Source organism: Scomber japonicus, chromosome 20 (genome assembly GCF_027409825.1).
Source record: "Scomber japonicus isolate fScoJap1 chromosome 20, fScoJap1.pri, whole genome shotgun sequence".
Classification (NCBI taxonomy): domain Eukaryota; kingdom Metazoa; phylum Chordata; class Actinopteri; order Scombriformes; family Scombridae; genus Scomber; species Scomber japonicus.
The window spans coordinates 19,235,703-19,248,162 of record NC_070597.1 but is presented as its reverse complement, the minus strand read 5'-3'; the positions used below and the strand labels follow the sequence as shown (position 1 = coordinate 19,248,162).

At 37.4% G+C, this 12,460-nt stretch overlaps 2 protein-coding genes across 2 annotated transcripts; both read right to left on the bottom strand.

The window, feature by feature from the left end:
* Positions 1–872: 872 nt before the first annotated feature.
* aqp8a.1 (aquaporin 8a, tandem duplicate 1) lies at positions 873–3,593 on the bottom strand. Its single transcript, XM_053341372.1, has 5 exons — positions 3,322–3,593; positions 2,764–2,890; positions 2,259–2,473; positions 1,632–1,766; positions 873–915 (listed from the first exon to the last, which is right to left on the bottom strand). Exons 1-5 carry the CDS (start codon positions 3,591–3,593, stop codon positions 873–875), a joined length of 792 nt encoding a protein of 263 aa, XP_053197347.1.
* A 1,339-nt stretch (positions 3,594–4,932) lies between these two features.
* Positions 4,933–11,555, bottom strand: lcmt1 (leucine carboxyl methyltransferase 1). The gene is made up of 11 exons (XM_053341318.1): positions 11,173–11,555; positions 10,083–10,174; positions 9,701–9,822; positions 9,475–9,551; positions 8,629–8,690; positions 8,405–8,507; positions 7,267–7,387; positions 6,982–7,083; positions 6,749–6,840; positions 6,109–6,206; positions 4,933–5,608 (listed from the first exon to the last, which is right to left on the bottom strand). The coding sequence occupies exons 1-11, from the start codon at positions 11,256–11,258 to the stop codon at positions 5,586–5,588; spliced, it is 978 nt and encodes a 325-aa protein (XP_053197293.1). The 5' UTR covers positions 11,259–11,555; the 3' UTR covers positions 4,933–5,585.
* Positions 11,556–12,460: the final 905 nt, after the last annotated feature.

The following is a 12,460-nucleotide window of genomic DNA, read 5'->3' as shown; positions in this document are numbered from 1 at the left end:
CTAAGTTATATTCAGTGGTGTGCATCTAATTCAGTGCTGTACTTTAATAGGATTTTAAGGTACTTGGGTATATCTATTTAATGTTGCTTTGATACTTCAGGTGCACTGAGAACAGGGAAGGGAAACATTGTACTTTTTACTCCACCACAGTTCTACTGGATTAAGCTGACTTTATAGAAAGAGAATTAATCTACCTTGGAAAATTCTACTTATGCATTGTTGCATCATAATCCAGTCTAATGATAATTGTCAGTTTCCATAATTTCCATGCTTTTACTTTTTTAAATTTTCTGATAACTTGTTATATGCTCAGGTACTTTTACAGAAAGGTGATCTAAATAGTGAGAAATGGAAAAATCAAAGTAAACAGATGATGAAACATTAAATAGACATGATTACAACCAGTTGATAGAAGTGCACCGGTTTACGATCCTAATCTAGCTTTCCTGTGTTGTGCAGTGCCCTCTCCTTGAACCATCTTTTCAATAATAAAACTATAAAGCAAGCTTTTCCATTTCAGGACTTTGACACAAATAATGACTACAAAACTGTAAATAAATAATAGTAGGTGGTGCCCCAGTAGCTTTGAGTCCAATAAAGATAAAAATGCCAAAGAAAGAAAAGAAAAAAAGATAACAGAAGGTGTGATCATTTGTATGAAATGTATAATTTATTATCAATAATATGTAAAGTCCATGTCTGGAGTAACTGACATATACGACATATATCATTAAACACTTTACTGAATCATGAAATACAAACTGAGTAAAAAAGCTGGACAACTGGAGGAATGCACAGACATCCAAATGAAAAAAGCCATCATCAGGTCAGTCTGGATGTCCTCTACTGACCCTCTTTAATAAATTAAGCGTTCACTTCAGCACAACTCGAGTTTTCTGATCACCAAACAACAATCTGCATGAGAGATAGAGACACAGTTATTTAATGAACTGATCACCTTTTGTCATTCATGACAGCACAACGTATGATTTGATATTATGCCAAAAAACCTATTTAAAGGTTAAACATATTTCATCATCAGTAATAGCTTACTGAACTATAAACAGGCCTATCGTAATGAAGCTAAATGACAGTACAGTAGAGCCACAGGAGCACAGGGTACACATGAGCTTTCAGGTTTAAACTAGTCCCTTATCTATACACCTGTCTATCTACAAAAGATAGTGAATGGAAAGTGCCATTAAGTTTCATCAACAGCTTTCAGCCCACGTATAATCAAATTCATGGTTCATTAAACTTAAGAAAAAAAAACTCTAGACCTAAATGGTAACAACAGTCAGGATAATGTGTGGAATCTGGATAAATGGCACCAGATGAAAAGTTAAGGGTTCACCAAAGTTATTACAGGTCATCCTGTTGAGTGAATGAATGTCTGCACTAAATTACATGGTAGTTGTTTCAATCAAAATCAAATGTCAACCTCATGGTGGCACTAAAGATAAAGTCTGGGACAGTGATTAGAGTATATCGTCTGAGAATCATGGTTGGGGCATTTTAGTCTGGATCAAACTGACCAACCAGCAGATGGACAACCCTACAGCCATACTGCTAGCTGCTTTATTTCCTGCCTTGAATCCTAAACTATCACTGTGTTCTGTACCGATTCATACCTGATGAGGCTGACAGTGAGCAGTGCACCACAAGTGGGTCCAACCCAGTAGATCCAGTGAAGGTTCCAGTGGTTTGCTGCCACTGCAGGTCCGAAGGCTCGAGCAGGGTTCATACAGGCTCCAGACACCACCCCTCTGAAACAACAGCCAGCACATAAAAGCACTGTTACACTGCTAGTGATCAGAGCGATGCAGATACAGTATAGATTTAAAACGTCCCGAGACAGAAAGTAGACAATAAACTAACAGTCAATCAACCATATCAATTTAAAGACTATAAACTACAATTAACCATCTGATAACAGATAATAAACACATGTAGAGGAGCGTTGTGAGCGTTGTGGTTGGAGACTATGGCCATGTACTCTTTTTTTATGAGACTTTAAAGCAATTAGCAATCTGTGTGGAGTTCCATACAGTCACAGGTATTAAAAACCTATTATGTTTAAGCTTATTAGATATGCAGATATTTTAGACTGGTAAATTTACATTCGATTAGGCCAACAAAATGAACACATAAAGCATTTGTATTTTTCCACCACACAAAAACAATGTAATTGGATACATTTGATTCTGAGACAGTTAAAGTTAGAATCTACAGTTTCTGACTTTGCCTGTGGTTCTTACCCAGCAAATATGTTGGCTGTCACAGTGAGGCCAATGCATAAAGGAGCCCACTGCGAGCATGTTCGACCGTTGACGGCCCCCATGCACACCACCATGGTAAGGATCAGGGTCATCATCACCTCTGCCAGGGTGGCTTTTCCCAGATCGCCGGTGACTGCTGCAGCATTAAAGGCTCCTCCAAGGGTAGTAGTATACAGTGTAGATGGGTACATACACTAAAAGTAGAACAAATAGAGTAGTAATCATGAGGTTTTTTTTCTGTAATTCATTTTTTTATGCCCAACAGAAGATGCCAGGAAATCAAGAACACGTGTTAACAGGATCAAAGATAACTTAACATACCAGTAACACACCAGTATTGAGACAATAAGTAAAACTTCCTATTCTCCTTTATATAATATATTTTTTATATATATATACATAGCAATTTATTTTTTATCATCACCTACTTTTCATCTACTTTTTTATTTTCCTGGCAGACATGAGCTTCCATATGTTTCCTTACCTTGGCCAAAGCTGCACCAGTCATCCCTCCGAACATCTGGGCCAGGACATAGGGCACCAGCAGACACAGCTCCATTCCTCCACACAGGTAGATGCTCAGAGACACCACAGGGTTGAAGTGCCCCCCACTGAAATGAACATGATAAACTTTACTCTGTGTCTCATATGACGGTCATAAAAACTAATTGTATTGGATAAATACAATTTATAAATGAGTATTTGTATTAGTATTTATTTTGTTGTATCATATTGATAATTGATGACAATCAGCCTTTGAAAGTTTGTCAATGTAGTCTACTCTGATTTTGGCAAGTTCGCCTGATGCTGTCAAAAATTGCAGTAAACACATTCACATATTATGACAGAATGGCTTTAAATAAGAAAAATATTTATATATCAGTATTTTAAAGTCAATCAAATTTAAGTTGTCTTTTGTGTTTTACGTTATTTTGTGAGGAAAGAGCAAGAAACCAATACAATATAAACAATATAACATACATAAACATACAATATAAAGAATTTAAGGCCCCCAACAAAATATGATGTCATTGGTCCTTACCTAATTGGCCCGAACACCATAATCAGTACACCCAGTGCCAGTCCATGAGCCACAGCAGGCTGGATGGCACCAGCTCCTACATTTCCAATGACAGACGCACACCCCACAAATACAAACAGGGTCGTCCCAAGCAGCTCAACCAGGCAGGGCTGAACATACTGGTCAAATTTCTTGTTCTTGTTTGTAGTACTCCTGCCTCTCTCTGCTGGTAGCTCTTCCATCGCTGCATCAGCTATCATGAGGACCTCTGTCTTGGTTTCTGATCCTGACATACTGACTTGGAAGGAAACTCTTTCTGCCTTGCTTCAGTATCACTTGCTCCACTGGTAGACCACAGACTGCACTAGATGGCAGGAGAATGTACACTTATATATATTGAGACTTTCTTCAGCTGATGCATAAAGGACATACGCACATCCCTATTTTTTTTCTGATGGCCCACCTTCCTGCAATTGTTTATACTCCCAAGACATTTGACACTGATTCACGAGGACTGTGTTAGGTGTAAAAGAACACACCCACAAGTAAAGGTGAGTTATTACTCCAACAAACCACCACTGCTAGTTTTGTTTATGTCATCTTTATATTTTCTGTCTTTTAAATATATTATTCTGAAGAGTATATAAATCTTGCTTTTTCAATATTTACACACCAAGCAACTACAGAAGAATATAAGCATTCTTTTGAGTTTTAATTGTGTCTGCCTACCTGTCAAATGTAACAACCCACTGTCATGAAATAATCACAACATTTCTTCTATAGATTAATGTACATTGGCATGAATTTTCCATTTTTTCATGACACTCAACATGACTTTCACACTAATGCATTTAAATTAGAAGTACCTTTTGTGCCAGCACTACATTTTTTAGGTGTGGGTTACTACATCCTTAAAATTAGCCAACCTTATTTGTCATGGCTGTAAACACCAAGACAAGCATAGTTAGGTTTAAAAAATTGTCCTGACACATGGTTGGACTGTGAAGTGAACAGTGGTCCCCTGTGGCTGGGTCCACTAGGGTCAACTTTTTGGGGGTTGGTATCTATCTATCCACCCAGTCTGTCACCTCCAAATATGTCAATTGTCATCTTATATAGACATCATTTGATCTGCACCACATCACAGAGGCTTGAAAGTGGTGCTCAGAATCTTCATATCCATGTACATGTATATTTCATGACTCTTTCACTAATTCTTGTGATACTGGACTAAATGTAAATTCACCCTCCTTTTAACTAGTTCTTGGTCTCCAGTGTACCCTGATGAAAATATCTGTCACTTTAAATTCTCAGAGTAACTGAACATAAAGTCATAAATAAGCTTAGATCCCTAAATAAAATTGTAATTAAGCTTTATTTCTCTATGAATGCAAGGCCTTATTGGACAATGCACCGTCTACTACATGTCATATAACTAAATACACAAACATTCACACTGCTATTTGAGGCCGATATCTTCCCTCAGCTCATCACTACAGATAACCCAACTGATATTTTGAGTCCATACCAAAGTACATAAAAAAACATGACAACACAATTTTACACAAAACAACATTTTTATGCAACAGCACTTGAGTAACATTCATCAAATATAATCTGTTACAAATTAATTTGCCATGTCATCTTTGCTGTTTGAAAACTAGGGGCAAGAATAAACATTTCCACAGGCAACCAGTAGTTGTATGTAATGTATGTTGCAATTTAATAAGAAAAAGAAAAAAAATCTGCATGCATGAATGTTTTATTATAAGAAAATGGTTCTGGGTTTTTTGGGAGGTACTGTTGATCAATAAATACAATTAAAATGGCACATAAAAACCAGACAAGGACAATCATATGACATCTAAAATTCTTAAAACTTGATACATTCTTCAATCATCCAACACTTGATGAGTAGGTTTTTGAAATAATAATTTGTGGAGAAGTTTGTCTGTAAGCAATTTTAAAAAACAAAAACAAACTTGATCCATTTTGAGGTTTTTAATTCATTGCCAGTGTAAGGACGAAACCTCTTCACAGCTCTTAACCTAATCATCTCTTATCTTCAACCTGCACTGTGACCATACAAGGGTTACAAAGGACGCTCATGAAAATACTTTCTGCTGATGCCAAGATTTTCACACCGGAATAACTCCCCAACGAGGGCTTAATGAAGAATATGGACTTCCTCTTTTCCACATCTCCTTTTTACGCATGTTGACCTGCTGTTGATTTTGGCGAACATACATGTCGAGCTTGTCCCGACAGCGGAGCAGTTTTCACCCTCAAAATGCCAACTGTGACAGCCCTGAGGAAACAGAACATTGACCTGTTATTGTAAATGACTGCACTGCAACACTTCAAACAGGGTGGATGTGTGGAAATATGAACAATTTGACACGAAATATGAGTAACACAAAGTCAAAAAACTAACAGACAGCATGGCGCCATAGTGGCCAGACATGATCCTGGTGACAAGTGTGATTTCCTACAACAGGTTACAGGTTCATTAAAGGTATAATCCTTTTGATTTTTATGAAATCAAACCATGTTTTTCTAACTATTTTCAGTCATTCGTGGTTTTCTCAGCAATTATCATTCAATATATTTACATTCTGTGATTATGCCTCTATATAGTAGTTTTCATTTAAATGGTGGGATCTGCCATTCCCTTCAGGATTTCAAACTGCAAATGTTTGCTGTTGTATTAAACTATGGGTGCTACCAAATCAACCACAGCAGATATGTTAAGGAATACAATTTTAATACAAACACCTGAAATGTAACTAAATTATAATTGTTCATTACCCAGATTGAGTTTGTCCTTGGTAGCCCAGCAGATACTGTAGTGTTGAAGAAGTTGTTGCAACAACTCCTTCTCATCAAGAAACTCCAGTCGCTCAATTCTGCAAAACATAAAAGACAGTCAACAAAAATTTATGTGAGAACTTTTGTGTCAAAGAAGTCCACCAGATTAAATGATTAAAAATGAAATGTTAATTTGTGTCAAGTGTTTTTTTTTCCAGAATTAGGTTTGATTACCTCCTAAAAAATGTGTTTGGCTTCTCATTCTGTACGCTGGAATTTTCAAATGAAGGTTAAAGTGAAGTAACAAGAATTCCAACTTAAAGCATAGTGTTTTTTCGGTGTTTATAACTACACACATATATATATATATATATATATATATATATATATTTAGATGTCTTTCAGTCAGTCTTTATTAAAGTGACCATTGCTCTGACATACTGAGATCTGTTTTTCTAATTGCCATATTACCTGATTTAAAGATCTTAGGTCAAAAGTGCTCATACCTCCAACTAACTTCATACAATGTGAACTTAATTTCACTGAAGATGAAGGAAGATGAAATACACTTTGTTTTGAATCTGTTCGAACTGAACACCTCAGCGTTGGCTCATGCTGGGTGGTGTTAGACCTGCATTACCTTGCCACATCATCCTGGGGAAGCATACTATAGACGGTCATCATGTCCAGCGCATCAGCGTGCTCCCAGCCAGTCTTCAGGAAGCGATCCCTCTGCAAGCACCCAACACTAAACTATTTACTGTCTGGATATTCTACAGCAAGCGACACACGTTCAGGACTGAGTATGGAGAGCATTGTTTGAGAAAGAGACCTGTGTTGGTTGATAAAGGTTAAACGAGTGCTGGAGGTTACCTGAGAATCCAGAGACTGGCAGGCTTCTACTCCTGCCAACGTGCACTGACGACGCTGCAGGTTCTCCACCATCACCTGGCCAAAACGGTCGCTCATGTTCACCTGGACACACAGATCATGTAGTCTAGATGAAGCCTTATGTTATTCTTGTGTTAAAATGTCTTTCATTTCCTGTTGAATGTCTCTCTTTTACTCAAACAAAAAAATAAAAATCAAGATCCTTCATGAAAATTGTGACATCATTGTGATAATAAAAGCCAACGATTGTGTCATTTGTTTGGTTACCTGTTCGTAGTTGATGAACATGGCGGTGTGAAAGGTCTCCGCCGCCCAGTGAACGAGATTGGAGGACTGGCTGGGCGTCATGTAGACCATCACGCACTCTGACAGGAGTAGTGTGGGTAGTCTGGAGGTGAGAGCAGCACACACAAACATAATGACATAATTAGAAAGCATTCGGAGAAAAATCCTCTTACTTAATATAAACAGGTTTTAGTTTCCATATCTATTTTGACAGATTTCATTCAGTTAAGCGCAGAAACTTGTGTGAAAATGTTTCATAATGTTGAGAAATGATTGGATAAAACTGGATTTGGGCATCAAGAACAACCTTCCTTCAAACTGATGAGACAAGGAAGAGTGTATCTTTTATACTCCATGATTCACTCTATGAAACATTATAATCTTAAAACTACTCACATTATGACTTACATTTTTTTTATTCAAGGGCCCCAGTGCAGATCAAACAAGGGTCACAGGGAAGTAGTGACCCTTGCTATTACATAATCATGACTTTTTAACAAACCCTCAGTCACATCCTGAAAAAGAGTGCCTCGTTTTTCAGTCAGACTTCCTTAAACAAATAAAGATTTTTTTTTTTTTTTAATGGGAGTTGAAAGCTGAGGTTAAGCAGTTATCCTTGCCATAGAAAACATCCTACCATGCAAAGAAGGAAATCATCCTACAATAAAATGGTCCACTGATACCTATAAAGTGATACTCTGTCCAAACACCACTGAGGACTTAAATGTAGCTGTAAAGAGTTTGTGGTATTCCCCTTCACAAATAACTATGGCTGTGTTCAGTTTGAATTCACGTCATGGAGTAAGTTATCAAAACGACCACAAAAATATCTCAAAACCACTCCTCTTGATCATCTGCATTACAGCCACACCGACACTAGAGTGATTCTGTTATCTATAGTTACTCCCAGCAAGAAAACACAGAGATAAGCTTGAATTCCTGGATTTCTAGAGACGTGCTGAGAGAACAAAATGACAACCGACATGTAGCAGTAGCATGGACTTATTGCTCTTATATTGACCTCAGGCTAACTTACACTATCTTCCAAATCTAAATGACTTAGTTTAACATGACAGATAAGGAATATAAAGTAGAGAGACACAATAGCGTTTTCACATACTCTGGGTTAAGCTGGAACTTCTTCAGCTTCTCATTCAAATTAGAGACATCTCTGAGATCTGCTCCGATGATACAGTACCGGTCTGAGTCCAGGCTGTGGGCATCTGAGCAAACAAAAAGAAAAACACACATTAACATACACACATTTAGACAGATTCTGTGGTGTGAAATAATAAAAAAAATATATGTTAATAAACTGTTGATCGCAGGTTTTTGTTTTATTACCTAATAGTAAGGAGTCTGTTGAGTGGGTTTCGATGAGAGGTTTGGACAGAGGTGGTTTTGTCCTGGTCAAAGAAAAATCATTAGAATGCAAATCCACTAACGATGAACACACACAAATACAACTATTCATCTTATCCAGAGCATCACATATACATTATTACATTATACACACATACTAATATAGAAACAATTAGTTGATTAATGGGTTAGTCTAAACTAATTAGAGTGTAGCTACATTTTACTGTATTTCTTAGCTTAGTTTCTGTACAAGCATTTGTAAAAGTATCGTCATTTACTAGATATTTAGAGCTTAAGTACTCTATTTTAGCTTCATTTAATTGCAGATTTAACACTTGTGTTTAAATGTCTTTTTATTTTTCCATGTGTTGCTTTTATATTCTGTCCTGATGCATTTTATGTTTTATGTAAAGCACGTTTGAACTGCCTTGTTGCTGAAATGTGCTCGCCTAAATGTTAGAATACTGTCATAATTTGCATATAATACACATCAGCTGTTATCCAGGAAACATATGTGGATAACACAGAGTTTAAATACACTGACAATGTTCCTCCTTTGTAAAACAGTTGTAAATGCTGATATGTCCTTTCCTTTACTGAAGTGCTTTGTCTCCCTCTGCTGGCCTCTAACCTACATTACAATATCACAGCCAGAAAAGGATGAAAACAAAATCCATTTACTAATCATAACCGGTTATGCTAACGTGGACGTCAGTTAAGATTGTGAAGATATTGCAGAACTGATCAGATCCTCTAATCTGTAGGAGGTACTGGTGGTTGTGGTAGATAAAAATAAGATAAAAGTAAAAACTAGCCTGGTTGTCTTACTTTATATTGTGTATTTTCCTGGCCACAACAGTTGGAAAGTCAACTTCAAAAAACTTCCTTGGCATGAGGTTTTCATCCTGTAACACACACACACATAAACACACAATAAATAGCCAAGTGTATTTAATGCAGCCCAGTTAAATCAAAGAAGACAATTCACTGTAATAGAGCAACCGGGAATCACATTTTAACCAGAGTGCTGGCACTGAGTCGCAATGTTGCAAACCTTTAATCTCCAGAATGTGGTGTCCAGTCCGGCACCCAGGTTGATTACTTGACAGTCACATCCTGTTTTTCTGATGAATGCGTCAAGGAGATGATTCATTCCTTGGACACGGGCATAGTAACCTGAAAAATAAGTGGACAAACACACATGGGTGAAGTCATATAAATAGTTATTCCTCAGATCATTTATGTAATGTGGTTTACAACTAGCAATGTTTAAAATATATATATGTCTTTAAATAAAAGTACAGCATTACATATATGTAGGCCATAAGTGCATGCAATTGACTTGTATTGCAGCTTATAACACATTATTTGTCTAATCAAGCTAAAGATTGTTGAAAAAGGGTAAAAATGTCAGATTATGTTAAAGAATCACTCACCTCTGTTGATTTCAGGTGCCTTCCTTTCACCTACTGATCTCACAAAGTATTGGATATAAGGGTCCTTCCAGTAGCTTTTACTGGTAGCAAACCTAGAAAACAAATGATAAATTGGATGAGTACATGTGTAATTAAAGCTCTAGTAAATATGTTTGATATTAACACTGAATTAAATGTGCTTTTTAAATGTAAAAGGGTTGCTCGTACTGCTGACCCTACTTAGAATCAGCTCTGTGCTGCTTTCAGCTCAGTGTTGTGAAACCTTAGGCAGCCTTTCCCAGCAAATAAAACTTCCTGTATGTGTGCTACCCATAGACTGTATATAAGAAACCTACCTGACCACTGTTAAGTTGAGGAGAAGAATACATACATATGTGATAAAGAACTCAATCGGAGTGTCAGACCAGAAAGAGGACTACCGTGGGATGTTCATGTTACCCTGTGTCTGCTAGATGTGTTAACCAGTAACTGCTGGTTGCTGTCATTACGAATTAATAATGTATCGGTTGTCTCACACAGACAATGTAAATAATTTCCTTTGCTTCAACTTAAAGTCATCCTCCACTCAAAAACATGTTTTCCTTTCCTAAAGATGGTTGTTTGAGCTTCACAGTGCAGAATGATGTATGTGTTTTCACTTACATCTGCTGAGAGTAGAAAGTGTCTCTGTGCTTACTGAAACTCTGATTATAAGGGGCGGGTCTGTGACATCACAACTAGTTTGAGTCCACTTTGCAGATGTGGACATTTTAAGAAATATCCTTTGAAGCCTCCAGTGCAGCCCCCCACCCCACTGAGAATGGGTTTAACAGTTAAGAAAGAGACATCTTGTATCCGGCAAATAAACACTTGACATGAACAATATTTGCATACTCATAGATTCTTGGATTTCTAAAGAGGAAGAAGGATGAGGTGTCTTTTAACAAGATAATTTAACGTGGAAATGTTATGTGGAAAAACCTATCAGGCACACGTTATTATTCCGAGTAGAGTGTTTAATATGCATCTTAAAACATTACTGAAGGGGCCAGGGGGTCTTTAAGTGACCTGAACATGATGCATCTAAAGCAAACTGTGATTTTGACATTACCTTTTACATGTAGTTGCATCGTCACACGTCGCCCTCACTGCTTCATCGGCAGTATCCGTGTCTGTGAAGGGCTGCCGAGCTGCCATGAATGATCCTAATCCTGGTCCTGGTCCTCACGTTATGAAGTTGACATTAAAACTGTGAGCGTTGCATAATCTCGTCCACCTGCTTTCTGCTTTACACACTGGCAAGCTACCACAAGCTAACCGGCTAGCTCAATTTGACAGGTGGGCTTATTAACTAAAACGGGGAAGAGGGGAAATAAAACTGCGAGCATAGTCGAGTTGCCCAAGTACTTCCGTAGAGCAAACTAGCTGGTGAATTAAAGTATGCAGTATCAAACGAGAAAACGATATTTAGCTGATAAATAACAACTAGCTCAGACCAAGCTAGGTTCAACCGGTCGTCAGGGATAAATACATCCGGTTCAAGTCAAGCTTTTCATAATAAAAGTATTATTCTGTGAATTCGCTAAAGAAATGATTTTTTTTTCTCCACAAAAATCACATTAAATAGAAAGATCAGCAATATTTTATGTTTTATGTTCATGCCAGAAGTTATATATATAGTAGGTATATATGTTTGGGTTAGACAGGTGCAGTACTAGTCTTGCATTGGTTGACCTTTAACTTGAAATGGACACTAAACCTGACAACAAAGTGTGTGAAATATATGAAATATATTTTTCTAAATGGCGTTTATGTTTTTAATTTTTAATTTTGTGTTGAGTATTCACCGCCTGACATCCTGGTAGTAGGTATCAAAACTAATTTAGTATTAGGGAAATGAGCTAATAATGCAGCTAAAAATATAAATGAACTGAATCAATGAAAGGAGCGGCTAAAGTAGAGGCATCTAGAGGCATTTGTTCATGGTCAGCTGCTCTCATTCGATTATTCTGCAGAGGAGAGTCTAAACAATGAGGATGATGAGCCTTGGATCACGATCAGATTTTGGGGAGTGTGTGTGTGTGGGGGGGGGGGGGGGGGGGGAGAATAATCATCAAGCCCCATGTCATCAAGCCCCAATCCAAAGACACTCTGACATATTTCTTTGTAAATTGTGTGTAGAAATCCCACCACCACACAGCCAGGCCTCATTAAGGACGCCTCATGTCACTCAGATAATCAAGAATTCCCTCGTGGTATTTCTGGAGCATGTCGGAATTCCTCAAGGGGACCTGATGCAGCATTTAGAAAGTCACATGAAAAAGAGAAAGATTTGTCCTACTTGTGGAATAAACTTCAGCAGCTTTATTATAAATTTAAAAAAAGAACACACACACACA

Bases quoted from the DNA above. Each gene is read 5' to 3' on its own strand.
- aqp8a.1 (XM_053341372.1), bottom strand. From the start codon at position 3,593: ATGTCAGGATCAGAAACCAAGACAGAGGTCCTCATGATAGCTGATGCA. The intron at 2,891-3,321 runs GTAAGGACCAAT...TGTTCATTTCAG, and splicing joins ATGGTGTTCGGGCCAATTAG to TGGGGGGCACTTCAACCCTG. The intron at 2,474-2,763 runs GTAAGGAAACAT...TTCTACTTTTAG, and splicing joins CTGGTGCAGCTTTGGCCAAG to TGTATGTACCCATCTACACT.
- lcmt1 (XM_053341318.1), bottom strand. From the start codon at position 11,258: ATGGCAGCTCGGCAGCCCTTCACAGACACGGATACTGCCGATGAAGCA. The intron at 7,084-7,266 runs GTAACCAAACAA...CTGTGTGTCCAG, and splicing joins TGTTCATCAACTACGAACAG to GTGAACATGAGCGACCGTTT. The intron at 6,841-6,981 runs GTAACCTCCAGC...GGGTGCTTGCAG, and splicing joins GCCAGTCTCTGGATTCTCAG to AGGGATCGCTTCCTGAAGAC.